This window comes from Bactrocera latifrons, unplaced genomic scaffold (genome assembly GCF_001853355.1).
Source record: "Bactrocera latifrons isolate USDA-ARS-PBARC rearing strain unplaced genomic scaffold, ASM185335v1 scaffold_52, whole genome shotgun sequence".
NCBI classification, from domain to species: domain Eukaryota; kingdom Metazoa; phylum Arthropoda; class Insecta; order Diptera; family Tephritidae; genus Bactrocera; species Bactrocera latifrons.
Genome location: NW_017537179.1, coordinates 271,671 through 286,650, shown reverse-complemented (window position 1 = coordinate 286,650; position 14,980 = coordinate 271,671). Strand labels below are relative to the sequence as shown.

General features: G+C 36.8%; 1 protein-coding gene across 1 annotated transcript; it reads left to right on the top strand.

Annotated features, from left to right (window-relative positions):
• Positions 1-8,696: 8,696 nt before the first annotated feature.
• On the top strand, positions 8,697-14,199 carry LOC108974063. The gene is made up of 3 exons (XM_018941678.1): positions 8,697-9,266; positions 13,282-13,457; positions 13,557-14,199. Exons 1-3 carry the CDS (start codon positions 9,177-9,179, stop codon positions 14,131-14,133), a joined length of 843 nt encoding a protein of 280 aa, XP_018797223.1. The 5' UTR covers positions 8,697-9,176; the 3' UTR covers positions 14,134-14,199.
• Positions 14,200-14,980: the final 781 nt, after the last annotated feature.

The following is a 14,980-nucleotide window of genomic DNA, read 5'->3' as shown; positions in this document are numbered from 1 at the left end:
GAACGCCGATTAGATTTGACTCAGTGTGATTTTTCCTTGTTTCCCAAACTAAAATTATCCGAAGTGATAAAACTAAATTCGCAAAAGGAACTGATGTCCATTCAAAAAACTGCTTTTGAAAAAAGCTTCGAGGACTGTAAAAATCATGGTCATAAGTGTTTTACATGTGGTGGGCGATTAAAGTTGTCCTTGGGCACAGAGGTCCTGTTAGTCGACATCTGAGGGCTTGTCAAATTTAAGTCCGATTTCAAGGAGTTTTAGACGTGAGACGGACTAACATAAGAAAACAGTTGTGCAAATGTGTATACTTGTATATACATGGCGTACGGGATTTTTCCTAAGCGTGGACAATTTCACTATTGTACTTTGATGAATTTAGAAAATATCTGACACCACACACATCTGGCGTTCAATTTCGTTTACGCTTACATTCCTTTTACTGCTTCTCTTTGGACATCGGTAGCTTGCGGATGTCAACAGCGTTCAACTATACAATTTTAAAAATAAAAATTGCAAAATATTTTTAAATAAATTGGAGCATTTTGTAAACTCAACTTAAGTTATAATAAGGTCTTAATTGTGCCATAAAACTCGATATTCATTCCATCTACTAAGTGCCATCAAATACTGGTGACCCGCAAACAATGCACGACAGTAGCTGACCGATTCCAAGTAATGCAGATATGGATTTTTCAGTGGTGTAATACTCAATTCCCCGATGTCAAGCGTTAACATACATAGATGCGTTGTGCAGTAGGTTTCTGGTTCACTATGAAATTGTTCAGAACGGATTGCTATAGCATATAGCTTTCATACAAACTGAACACATAGTTACTAACAGAAATGCTATTTAGCTTCGGTGCAACCGAAGTTAACGTTTTTTCTTGTTTTGAAGTTGGTACCACTCATGCCATTTCAAAGCACGACGATCGTCTAAACAAACAACAACAACATTTCAACAAAGCTGGCGAAGTGGCAACGACTGAATTAGCAGAAATCGATTTCCAGTCCCAACAGTTGTTTTTGTGGCTATGAGTGTGCCTCGCCTGAAAACGTAATGCCATAAAGCGTTGAATGTTTACCATTGAAGGCACTTAACGGCACACTTGCGCTTACATATTTTACGAAAACACAAGTTGCATCCACTAACAACCGCCATGGTCATGGCCATATTGTTGTTAGCGATTTCGTTGTTGCAGCCAGGCAACATTTCTCAAAAGAAAGCTGCTCGCAACAATTGCTGATGGCTGGTGTTTATGTGCTAACAGCGGCACTAGCTCACAATGTGGCGCGTGGTTAAGTTGCTTAGCCACCGAGATGGTTAGGCAGCGGGCCGATTAGAGATATGCAGTGAAATTGCTACAATGCAACATTAGACGTATTTGCCACAGCGCCAAACGTGGTATTGTGCGCTTATACATATATAGCTTACGCTCAAATGACGCGCAGCTGTGGAACTTATCAGCCAGTCAATATGTCAGTCAGTCTGTTAGTAGATTGGTGAGTTGTGCGCTTGTCAATTGTGTGAAACGGTTACTGCTATTTCTGTCTTCGTCGACTGCTTTTATTGAACCTAATGATTTTCTTTACAAACATATATTAATTGCAGTTTCAATAAAAATACACTTCTGCTCTTCATGCTCGCATTTCTGCGCCGAAAGGCGGTGTGATGGCGGGTTCGCGTGTCGTTGTGCCAATGATGAATCCTTTCAGTTTTTATTTAACCCGTCTGAGTTGTTATTCTAGACTTGATAATTTCTTTCTTGCATTCTTCTTTGCAAGTTAACCCAGTTTTCGGTCGCAGATTCCTTAGCACTTTTGGTAGCACTGGTATTTCTGTTCTTGTGCAGTTGTGGAGATACATGTATTAGAAAACTACATAAATCGTTTATATGACTATTTTTTAACTTTCTTTATTACACCCAGGAAAATAACCTTTATTATGTTGTCAGAGTTGTTCCCAAATAGCGCAATACAAATATTAAAGAAGAGAGGTTTTTCAAAACTAAAAATATTCTTAATACATTTTGGTATGTTTAGAGAAGATTTCATTTTTAGGACTATCCGTAGCCTCAGTATAACCTGTTAATATGCATGGTATGGTATGTTAAAGGGTCTAGGTTTGCCATAGCATTGGTCGGTCTTTTATTAGAATTTTCATTTATGAGAATGTTTGATATAAATACAAGAATAACATCGCAAAAATTGTGGTTGAATATAAAAATATAGGCTCACCGAGCCTATATCTTTATATCTTTATCACTATACTGTGATAAAGTCACAAGGCAATAAAATTGAGATTTTAAATTAGAGAATTTTATTGTGACTTTTTGTGACGATTTTGCAATTCACTACGCGACAGTCACAAAAACCTCTCAATTGAAAACGAACAGGTCTAATCAGCTCTTAATTTTACTATTTAAAGATGTATTTACACTTGAATGAAAATAAATATGTCGACAACAAATATTAAATTTTCTATAACATAGCCAATAAACATAATTATCAATAAAAATATATATTGACTTTTATCTTAAAGATAATAAGATAACAAAATCAGAATCTGACTTATATTATTGATACAGCGCGCCAGTCGTTTCTTCCTTTCGCTACGTGGCGCCAATTGGATATTCCAAGCTTAGCCAGGTCCTGGTCCTTCCAACGGAGTGGTGGTCTTCCTCTTCCTCTGCTTCCCCCGGCGGGTACAGCGTSGAAYACTTTCAGAGCTGGACTGTTTTCGTCCATTCGGACAACATGACCTAGCCAGCGTAGCCACTGTCTTTTAATTCGCTGAACTGTGTCAATGTCATCATATATCTCATACAGCTGATCGTTCCATCGAATGCGACAGTCGTCGTGGCCAACGCGCAAAGGACCATAAATATTTCGCAGAAATTTTCTCTCGCAAACTCGCAACGTCGACTCATCAGTTGTTGTCACCGTCCAAGCATCTGCAGCATATAGCAGGACGGGAATTATGAGTGGCTTCTAGAGTTTGGTTTTTGTTCGTCCAGAGAGGACTTTGCTCTCAAATTCAAAAAATCTCAACGAAATTATCTACAACTTCGAATCTAAGACTGTCAACAATGATGTGGGGGTCAAGTCGTGAGTGCGCCGACTGTTTGTTTGATGACAGGAGATATCTCGTCTTACGCTCGTTCACTGCCAGACCTACTTCTTTTGCTTGCTTGTCCATTCTGGAGAAAGCAGAAGAACGGCGCCGGTGTTGAGGCCGATGATGTCAATATCATCGGCATACGCCAGCAACTGTACACTCTTATARAAGATTGTACCTTCTCTATTTAGTTCTGCAGCTCGAATTATTTTCTCCAGCAGCAGATTGGAGAAGTCGGACGATAGGGAGTCGCCTTGTCTGAAACCACGTATGGTATCGAACGACTCGGAAAGGTCCTTCCCTATCCTGACGGAGCTCTTGGTATTGCTGAACGTCAGTTTACATAGTCGTAAGTAAATTCAGAGCTAGCTGCATAAAGGCAGCTCCTTTTCGTGCTGTCGAAAGCAGTTTTGATATCGACGAAGAGGTGACATGTGTCGATCCTCCTTTCACGGGTCTTTTCCAGGATTCGGCGCAAGGTGAATATCTGGTCGGTTGTTGATTTTCTAGGTCTGAAACCACACTGATAAGGGGACGCAGATTGTGGGAATTCCTTATCAGTTCTTCGCCTTCACTTTGTCCCGTTCATCGCATTTCATTTTAAATGTTCTTATTTCTAGTGCTTATATTAAAGAACTTAAACTAATATGTTAAATAACTTGGTTAAATATTTAGTACTTAATTCCTGACTGAGAGATATAGAATATGTTGTCTTTTGAGTCTAGTAATTTCATTGCTGCCATCTAATAACATGATTGCCAAAGGATTGTCATGATAACTGATTCTGTGTGAATACGTTGTACTAAATTATTTAATCTCTGCTTTAACAAAAGGCATATTAAGATCTGTATGAATGGCTTTATTTGTTATAAACCAAGGGGCGTTTGTAATAGTTAGGGTTTTTGATTGAAATCATTTAAATTACCAGCAATGCTCCAAAGCTGCACACCGTAGATGCAGATTGATTTTAGTATGCCTTTATATAATAGCAATTTATTTTCAAGATGTAACGGCGATTTATATCCGAGTAGCCAATACAGTTGTTTGGTTTTTACTTTTAATTGCTTATTTTCAGCTTGTATGTGCTGTTTCCATGTTAACCGTTTGTCCAAGTGCATGGTGAGGTATTTAGCGCTATGACTTTTGGGTATAGCATTGCCATTTAAAAGCAAGGAAGGGCTATCGCTTCGCCTTAATGTAAATAAAACGTGCATTGTTTTATTCGCGTTTACTTCATTCTCCAGCAATCTAACCAAGTTTGTATCTTATTCAATTGCACCAAATTAGTTGCTTAAACAGGAGACTGGCTTGACGACAAAAGAGCAGTGTCGTCAGCTTATGTAGTAATTACTACATTTTCAGTTTCAGGTATGTCAGAGGTTAAAAAAGTACAAGACCAAGCACACTACGCTGTGGTACTCCAGCATTTATGAATCTTATGTCAGAGCCCATGATGCCAAACTTTATCGAATGCTTGCTGAATGTCCAAAAATGCTGCCGAAAATTGTCTTTACGTTCTAAAGTCAGTAATGTATCTAGCTACCGTACCGTTACCGTGATAACGGCGAAACCCAAATTGATGTTCAGGTATTACCTTGTTTTCCTTTAGTAGTGGCAATATTCTACGCAAAAATATTTTTTCAAATACCAAACGTTATTAACGTCTTTGATAGGTACATTGCTGTTCTTAGGTCTTTTTAGATATTTTGTAGCATTCCAAATCTTATGATCTTCATTATTTCTATAATTTAAACTCTCAATATAATCAGAAATCGAATTATTTTTGAAGTCTTGTAAATTTTCTTTTAGCTCTTTTGTGGCTTTATTTAGAGTAGTTTTGTCTGTTGGATTTCTACTGATTTGCCACTTTTTTCGTAAACGTCTTTTACTCTGAATTAATGTTCTAATCTCTGCAGATACATTTTATATAGCTATAGTTTATGAGATGAAAATTCATTCCTTTTTTGGGGAGTGGCAGCAAAAGCTGCTTCCAGAATAAGGTATGTAAAACCTTCGACTGCATCATCCAGTTCAGATTGAGATTTAATAGAAGTGTTAAGTATTATATTTTGCTATATCCATAGCAATAATAGAACATAGTTCATCAGAGCTAACAGCATCTAACAGTTGAGTTGGAATACCTTTGTATACAGCAAACTCTAGAAGGTCAGGAATTTTTAATGGATCACTCGGCCAGTAGGTAGGCTCACCGCTTGACAGAGTTCGTAAATTATTCTTTATAAAGCATTTATAATGCTCTCTACCCTTTCGGACTTATAGTACGTGAGCCCCACCAGGGATGCTTAGCGTTGTAATCACCTCCTACAAAAAATATTTCACCGAGAGAGCGGAAGAAACTGTGATATTCCGTGGTTGCTATACTATGCCTTGGTGGTGAGTACAAAGCTTAATTATGTAAATCATTATTGTTAGACTTCATTTTTATTCCGGCAGCTTGTATAGATGGCGTTGGAATTGGGTCCAGTGTGTCATATTTGATAAAAGACTTAATTGAGATTGCACAGCCAGCATGAGCCCTGTTACGTGGATGATTAGCAAAGTTTTCGTGTTTGAGTTGATTACAAAATACAAAAAAACGACAATAGATTATTATCTATGATGATCTATATTCAGTACCTGCTAATTATCAGGTCACAAATATGAGACAATATTTTGTCACTAAAGTGTAGAGATTATGTTGTGAATAGTAGCTAGTCACAAATTGAGACGTTACCTCAAAATGTTTCAAATAGTAGTAGAGATTGCCTACAAAATTGCGCTATAAGAAATATGAACTATTTGAAAAAGTGTTTCATTTGATGGTAAGACTGGGATCTAACTCAAATCAATACATAAATAAAATACGTACTGCATGCTTTGAAGGTAAACAATAACTGTATAACAAATTAAAAATATGAAAATCACTTTAATTGTACACAATTTAATATAAAGGTTTAATTTTCTTATGGGGGCCAATATTTTAAGCTATAGTTTTGATACTTACAATATCAAGTTTTTATGATAATCACTTACTTGAAACATGATATCTTTAGACAGTTTCAAACGTCGCACGACGTTGTCATTATCCAAAAGGCCTTTGAATCTATCTATTAAGCAGTCAGACTGTTCAGATCAGATTTTCCATTTTTTTGGGTTTTAAAGCACATATGTATCTGTAGTATTCTCCGCGAGTTCTAATGCAGAAATTTTCGCGTTTTGTTTGTCGGCCGTAGATTCGTGATTTCTCTTCGTCAATTTTCAGTTCGATCGAAAATGTTCCTCAGCTTTTTATCTTCGATTTGGGAGAGTTGCAAGCAGCGTATTTCTCCTCTTTCCTCCTCTGAATCCACCACTGTATAATTACTTAGTCAATATCATAAAAATACAAGGTGCATTCCAAAGTAAAAACAATTTTTTGAACATCAATATGTCGACTGATGCGTTAGAATCTGCAATCTTTATCGATTGTCCAGTGAGAATTTCATGACATTTCATTGATTGGAAGTGAAGTTTTTGCATTTGAAGTGTCAGTATTTTTGTGTTATCGAAGCGAAAATTAGCCTCGAACAAAGATCCAACATACATTTTCTTTTAAAATTGGTAAAACTTTTACCAAAACGTTTCAATTGATGAAACAAGTTTATGACGATGATTGCTTATCCCGTAGCAGAGTGTACGAGTGGTTTCAAAGTTTTCAAAGTCGTGAGGACATAAATGGCAATCCATATGTGGGCCAATCAAACTCCGTGGTCACCGGAAATTTCATCGAAACTGTGCGTGAATTCATCAGAAATCTGCCGAAATCAGCATTGAAATTCACGGAAATGGAATTGAACATCTCCAGAACATCGATTTATCGCATTTTGACCGAACATTTGGGCTTACGAAAGGTGTGTGCACGAGTTGTTCCGCACTAATTGACTGACGGCCAAAAATTGTTCAGAATCCAACATTCGAGGGACGATTATTTGACCAAAAATCACATTTTAACCATTAACCACCCCACATATTCATGCATTTGCCCATGAAAGGAAAGCGTTATGCAGACGTAGAGGCCATTCAAAAGGCTTACTTGTCGACATACTGGCGACTATACCAGCCAACGTGCTAAATGACTCGTTCGACATGCCTTTGTACCGTGAAAAAAGATGTATTGAAGCAGAAGGAGACTATTTTGAATTAAAGAAATTGATTTTGCCGAAAAAAATATTTGTTCTGTTTTTTATGTCCTGTTTACTTTGGAACACACCTTGTATTGTATTTCACCTACTTACTTGCAAAATGTGTTCAATTATAATTATAATTCCTAGATCTGGTCACAAAAGAACCAAACTTATATCAATTTATTGCAGAGTTCGTTGAAAAACTGATCAGGCATATTTGTGTTGAGAAGTTAGTATATTATCAATAAAATACTCCCGCCAATTGGTATCTGATAGGACATCAACCGTACCAGTCCTGACTAGTTGGACTTAAATAGTATGTATGTGAAAAGGTCTATAACTGGTTGATTTGACTGCAGACAAGCACTTGAAGTATGTGTGAATCATAAATTGCAATGCGCAAGCAATTAATTGTGAACCGCGTAGTATGCACAAAGATGCAGCGTAAAAGTCTCAATAGATTTTCCCACACTGGAAAGTGTTGCACTTTCTGTGGTGGCAATTTCAACTGTAAACAAACAAGGCAGAAGTGCAAATATTTATTTACAGACGCGCACCGCCGTCGACCTGCAGTAATAAAGTGAAAATCGTAAATATAATGGTGTGGTTTAACCACATGCATATTTATACCCATAATTGTGCGAGTATGTGGGTAATGATGCTGAACCGCCGGCAACGACATTAAGGAAATTTTAAATTTTCACTGTGGAAATCAGTGTTGGGAATTGGGTTTACTGAATGTTAGAAGTGCTGCATGCTTTGAAGCTAACTCTACGGATATATGTATAAGTGCATGGGTTAGGTGGAAAGTGTGGTGCATGTTAGGCTTGTGCCAAGTGCTAGGAAGAAGTCGTTCGCTGCCTAACTTGGTCAAAGACGTCGGCAAGTAGAAGCGCTTAACCGCAAGTATATTTGTATTAAAGTTTTAATAGATTAACAACAACAAAGAAGTTTATAAAACTAAAGCCTACTCCAGCAATTCGCTGCCTCGGTCCTCATTTATTTGCTGCAAGTTGCAAAGTGCGACACACGCAAACAACAGCAACATTGACTTTGGTAAAGGCACCAGTGCGAACGGTAGTGGCTGTTACATCTCATTCCTTGCACTTGAAAAACAAGTTGGTGCATTTGTTGTTGTTCTCTTTTTAAAATTTGAGCCCGTTGTTATTTTGCTTGCAACATACTGTCTGCTTGCTTCTTTTGGCATATCACTCATTCACTTAACTAACTGGGATTCTACAACTAAGCCACCGATCGGGTTTTCTAACAACTGCAACCAGCAGCCTGATCCCGCTCAGCTTAGCAGCAGCAACAACAGCTATGTTAACTGCGAAGTGCAGCAATCCAAGCTGCCTCGAAGACACCACACGGATAGTCGCTTGCCGCTTGTACGTGCATATAAAACCTTAATCACGAGCACGAAATTCGCATTAGGTCTTTTGATATCATGACGATGTCATCGCATTCTAGCGCTCGTGCAGTGTCAATGTGATTTCAAAATAAAATAGCAAAATACTTTAAAGTGCAGTGCGCAATTTTATACTCTACAATTAAAAGGAATAAAAGTGCTCATGTAAAAAGGACATCATTCGTTTCGCTTGCGCTAATTAACTGTTCGTCGTTCACCTATGTACTTTGCCAAATTTTGTAACTTTAAAGTACTTTTCTGAGTTATCCTGCATTGCATGCGCTTGATATCCTGTCTAAACACATATGCAGCGGTTAAAGTGCAGTAGTGCCGTTAAATTGAGTGTGTGTATGCGTTGAGTCGGGAATAGTGAGCTGCATAGATTTTTATACTACAGAATATTCAAAACCAAAGTGTATTGTGCTGCAGGTTACCCGCTTCAATAGATCCTATAACAGAAGCGGTAAAAACTCTTTGACACGAGTTCAAAATGAAAGCGCTAATATCGTTCGGTATAATAACACTTCTAGCCTTCGCTTCTGTGCAAGCTACTCCCGCCATCAGTTCCAGTGAAAATGCGGTAATTATTCGGTTCAATTTTTAAGGAAAAATACCTTTTATGAAGATCCTTATCTAGATTTTGATCTGTAAGTCGTGAGAATATCTTGTGAAATAAAAAAAGTTTCATATACGCACTTAATAGTGATCGATGAGTGATTTTGGCAGTTATTTTCAGTAGTGCATTGGACCTGAGAATATTTTTGGAAAGAAGTAATTGAATGAATTGAATACGATGCAATATTTAATAAAATGATGGTTTACTCGTTATATGGGGGCAAATTTCTTCACTTTTCTCCACTATGTCAATACATACTTCGCTTAGTTATACTACAATGAGCAAACAATGGCAATAATTTGTTTATAATTTTTAAAATCGATGTCGATCCCTATAATCCCCTTTGGCCACAATACACTTATGCCACCTTTTTCTTCCAATCCTCGAAAAAGTTGTTTAAGTCAATTTCCGGAGTAGTCTTCAATGTGCGTAACGATTCTCGTTTAATGTCTTCAACTGACTTCAAACGGTTTCCCCGCAGCGATCGTTTAAGGTTGCTGATTAGCCAGAACTCAAAACGAGCTAAGTCCGGCGATCACAGTGATTACGTCACGATATTGGTTGAAAATCTAGCGAAAAACGTAATAAGAAGAATAAATGCAGTAGGCGAAGGCGCGTTATCGTGGTGCAAAAACCAAGAATCGTAGACTCATAATTTCAACCTCTTTTTACGAATAGATTTGCGCAAAATACATATAACACTCAAATAGTATTCCTGGTTGACAGTTTCGGTCGGAAGGAATTCGAAGTGCACCACACCTCGATAAACGAAGAAAACTTGATTTTTGACTTGCTTTGGCGAGGTTTTTTCGGCTTCAGCATCTTTTTGAAACTATATTTAGTATATACACCGGGTCGTAAACATAGATGCAAGACTCATGGCGAGTAATAATATATTTCATGACATCCTGGTAGTAGGAAGGCATTATTTCACAAACGTTAATGCGATGCTGTTTTTCGAAAAAATGTAGTTATTTTATAGCCAATCGTGCTTTCACTTTCTTTAGGTCCAAATAATTTTTCAAAACGATCTTCACTGATACTGATGCCATTAAGATTTCTGGCTGTTAACCGTCGATTTTCAAGCAGCAATTCCTTTATTTTATTGACATGTTGGTTATCAGGTGATGTTGAAAGTAGTTCTAGACGTGGTTCATCGCCAACGCGTTCTTGATCCTCTTTGAATAATTTGTACCAACCAAAAACACTTGCTCGTGACAAACAATTAGCACCGCAGGAATTTAAAATTCGGTTTTCTATACTAAATTTTGACGTTAAAATTTGTATTGGTAATTATTTTAACGTTGTAGCAGTTTTAATGTTCCCGAAACAGTTTAGACTTCACAGAATGAGATAAAATCGATGGCATAAAACAAATTGATGAAATTGGGTAGTGTAACCCCAGACCGATGAGAGTAAGTTAAAGTTTTGGGATAGTTTTCTTATGTTTCAATACTATTATAATTAGTCATCAGCTAAAAATTAAATGTTTAAGGTTATACTGGTGTTCGGAATACACTACCTCACGTCTAAAATTCCTTTTTTGTTTAGAAAAATGGATATGAATTTCAAATACCTTTGAACAAAACATAAACCAACGTTCGTATGTTATTTGAAACATGTAATCATCGTATGACAATACAAACATACACATATACAAATACATTTACTTACTTAGATAGAATTAAAAATTGTATTTAAGGACAAGAAAATCCAAATAAAAATTGGAATTCTCACTTAATGAAGTTCTTTATTTCTTCCCTCGCCGTAAAGAAACTTAACTGAATTTTGACATTGGTCCTTCGAACCGGATTTAAAAATTTAAAATCCCATATTTTCAAAAATACAGGCAAAGTGGAAAGTCCGGTATTTATAAAGCAGACAAAAAAATAAAAGTCCTGTTATTCATACGGGCTATATACAATGCTTGTTTTATAATTAATTAAAAATTAAAATTATTAATGTTTTAAATAAAAATACATCCAAATTTGAAAAAGATAAATACAGTCAACTGGGATCATAAAGCCTCGTTTCTTAATAATAGTACCTATTGAAAAATTCTGAAAAATTCTAAAAAAAAATTGATTTTTAAGTCGTGAGATAGATCAATGGGTTAGTTTATACTGGCCGGCTGTCACGCCATACATAGATCTTTTACTGGTGTTTAGTATTGCCAGGTGGAGGTTCATTTTAATTTGAACTCATTCAAAAACAAGCAATATTAGCTACTTCCGTAAATCCTGAATTTGTTTGGTAGCTAGAGAGATGGTATTATGGGCATCTCATCAGTTATTTGGTTACCCAAAAATATTTTGTAGCCCGGAACACAGTAAAGATATTCCAATGGGCTGGAAGTTTGAAGAGTTGGCTGAAATCCAGCTCTGAGCAATAAATTCCAGCTCCCACTCAATTTGATTGCTTTCCTTACAGTTTTCTTCAGAAGCAACAAGTGACCACAAGGGTGGTGACAGTGCAACCCCTGAGGAGTTCCAATTGCGCTAATATGAGCAATGTGGCTTTGCTCCATTCCGCGTTGATCTTTCTGCAGCTCAGAAGAGTTTACATTGTTGACTGCTCCACTGTTTTCAAGAAATATGCCCACAGCATAATCCTTATGCTCTAGAGCATTTTCTGTCTTTAGAGTTAGCGAGGGAAAGGAAAAATCCGTTGATCTACCCTGCGTATAAGCGTGCTGTGCTTCCGCTATGTGAGCTCAGTGAAGATTGTCCCTATAACTTCGTCAGATAAAATTGGACTCACTCGCTCGAAACTACTAAAAGCGCGATAAATCAATAACTAATTGCCCCACAAACGTAAAATTTTCCTGCCGGGATGGTATGAGAGAGCTTTACGCACCCACTTTTTGGTGAAATCCCATATCTTAGGACCCGACCAACAACAAAATTTAGTACGGGGTATTCTTTTCATATTTCTATGTCACAGAATATACTTCCCGTATAAAAATTTAAGTTCCACTTAATTCGTTCAGTTTCCAGTACAAAAATCAAGAAGCAATTAATATAACGGGATGAAACTTAGCCCGAATAGTGTTTTTAGTACAGGCCTTTAGGTATCGAATATTTAGACTCTGGTACCTATAGTTGACATAGGCATCGTCCATCATGAATTCCTGGACAAACCGTCAACGCCAAGTTTGTCCTCAAGAGAGTCAACAGAGAGGGTCAATCGGGTCCGACAAGATATCGCAGCCGATTGAATGTTGTACCACGAAAATGCCCCGGTTCACACCGCTTTTCTTGCGAACAGATACCTAATCGATAGATATAATAATAGTTTAGCCGAGTTGGTAATTCAAGCTGCTATGGATCGGTTTCAGACCACGTTTAGTCGTATGGCAAATCCAACGATCTGATTTGCGAGCTTACAAAATCCAACTCGTGCGAAAAAGCCGAACGACCATCAAGTGCGTCGCAAGTTTGGTAAATAGGCCCACCGATCCCGATTTGCAAACGACATTTTTTTTCAGCGATGAAGATCATTTTTGGTTGAATGCATACGTTAATATGCAAAATTGTTTCATTTGCATTGATGATACTTCACAAGCTATTACATTTGGTGCGCTCCATGGGCAAAGGGAATCAATCTTATTAATTTATAAGCGTTTTATTTCTTCCTAAACACTTCATGTGTAAACACGCTATTTTTATATGGAGGGAGTAAATTTTTAAGTAACCAAGTTTTTGAAAACTCTTTCAAGTGGTTAACACTATTTCCTACTTTCAGTGTTTTCTGATTCCGTTTTGTTCTAAATTATGAGTTCTAATCAGAACTCTTGAGTTCTGAACACTTGTGAATTTTGAATAAAATTAGATGTAAAATATTATATTTAGGTATAGGTAAGTATTTAGGTTTAAAGGTATTAATACCTTTTCTGTGTAGGTATTATGAGATAGCACTTTTCAATCTTACCTCGAGTGAATACTTATTTATATATCACTTTTTTTTAATTCACCTACAGATTCCAATCGTGAATCGTAACCAACTGGAGGAGGGATTCCTGCGTAAACTCAACATAAAATGCAGTCAGAGGGATAATCATTCGTGTATGATGCTCAAATTGATTGTGTACATGAATCGAATATTTAAAAAGTCTTCAATCGATATTAATGAGAATCTAAGGGTTTCGCAAAATAGGTAAGTACTAAATAGTTTGATTGGCTTGTTAAACATTGACGCAAACACAAGAATACCAACAGCACTCTTTTAAATTCGTATCAATTTTCTCAATTATAGAAATATTGACTCCATACCGGATGACCCCGATGATGATTTAATGCTAGCACGTTCCATTGAATCAGATGATGAGACGCTAGGCCTGCTGGTGGCTGGAAAAATTTGGAAATTCATACGATCACGTACGCTGCGCTATAAATTTTCCGACAATGCAGACTTCGTGCTCACTACCGAACCCAAAGGCAATTTAAACTTTGGCGTATCGGTGAGTCCGGTTGAGACGTTCGAGGAGGGACGTGGCAAGATGAAAAACATGGGCCCAATGTTGATGGTAATGATGGCCAAGGCGGGCATGGTGGGTGCTATAATGCTCAAAGGCTTATTCCTGCTAGCGGGAAAAGCGTTAATTGTCTCCAAGATTGCACTGCTGCTGTCAGTGATAATCGCATTAAAGAAATTACTGTCCCAGAAGAAGCATATCGTTGAAATACCACATCACGATAGCTACAGTTCGGGTTGGGCGAGAGCTTTGAACGGCTTCATAGAGGGTATGGCCGAAGTGCCGGCGCAAATAATCGCACAGGAAGCACAGGATATGGCATACAACGGACAAATGCCAAAAGAGGAAGTGCACTAAGCACACGCAAGATAGTCAATACTTAACTTATGTGGTACAAACGATTAGTTACGAACATATGTATAAGCGTAAACATGACAGACGAATAAAAATATTTAATGAGGGAGGAAAGGCGCAAGCAAACAAATAAAAAAGATATATAAAAACTTAAAAAAAATATATTAATTGAAAAGCAGCTGCAGAAAAACTGCAATAAAATGTAAAAATCCAAAGCCAATAACTTTAGCTGACCAAACTCAGTCGGTTATGTTGCGTACGAACCCAAACAAATCAATAAAGTAGATTTTTATTCACGCTATTAATAAAAGGTATCTATTAAATATTTATTTTACCAACAAAATATATTACTTCCTGGAATAAAGGGATAATAATTATATGGAACGGCGCTTTTATACATGTAACTGTTTTATCTACTACAATTATATTTTTACATATGATATTAGAACGCCGTTCTTTAACTGCCTATCCCGGCTATCGCTTTATGTAAGAAAGAAAAATTGTATAAATATATTGTTGTTTTTGTAATGTAATATTTATTTTATTATTTATTGTACAATAATTTATTAAAATCAAAAATGAAAATAAAACGAATGAAGCTTTCAACATTGCTCTATTGCCCACTTTCTTTAGTTAATTTAAACATTTGAAAACAAACTAAAAATCGAGAGGTTTAACAACTCCAGGGTAAGAAGCACTTTTCATAAATAACAGCAAATAAAAAAACGTACGTAATAGAACTGGCAACACAGGGCAGATTACTTATCCTACAAGTACTTATTTTTAGAATTCGTTTCAGTTGTGTTAATGTAAGTAAGGCTAATCTTAACGTAAATTTTTTTTTTTTTTT

Bases quoted from the DNA above. Each gene is read 5' to 3' on its own strand.
- LOC108974063 (XM_018941678.1), top strand. From the start codon at position 9,177: ATGAAAGCGCTAATATCGTTCGGTATAATAACACTTCTAGCCTTCGCT. The intron at 9,267-13,281 runs GTAATTATTCGG...ATTCACCTACAG, and splicing joins TCAGTTCCAGTGAAAATGCG to ATTCCAATCGTGAATCGTAA. The intron at 13,458-13,556 runs GTAAGTACTAAA...TCTCAATTATAG, and splicing joins CTAAGGGTTTCGCAAAATAG to AAATATTGACTCCATACCGG.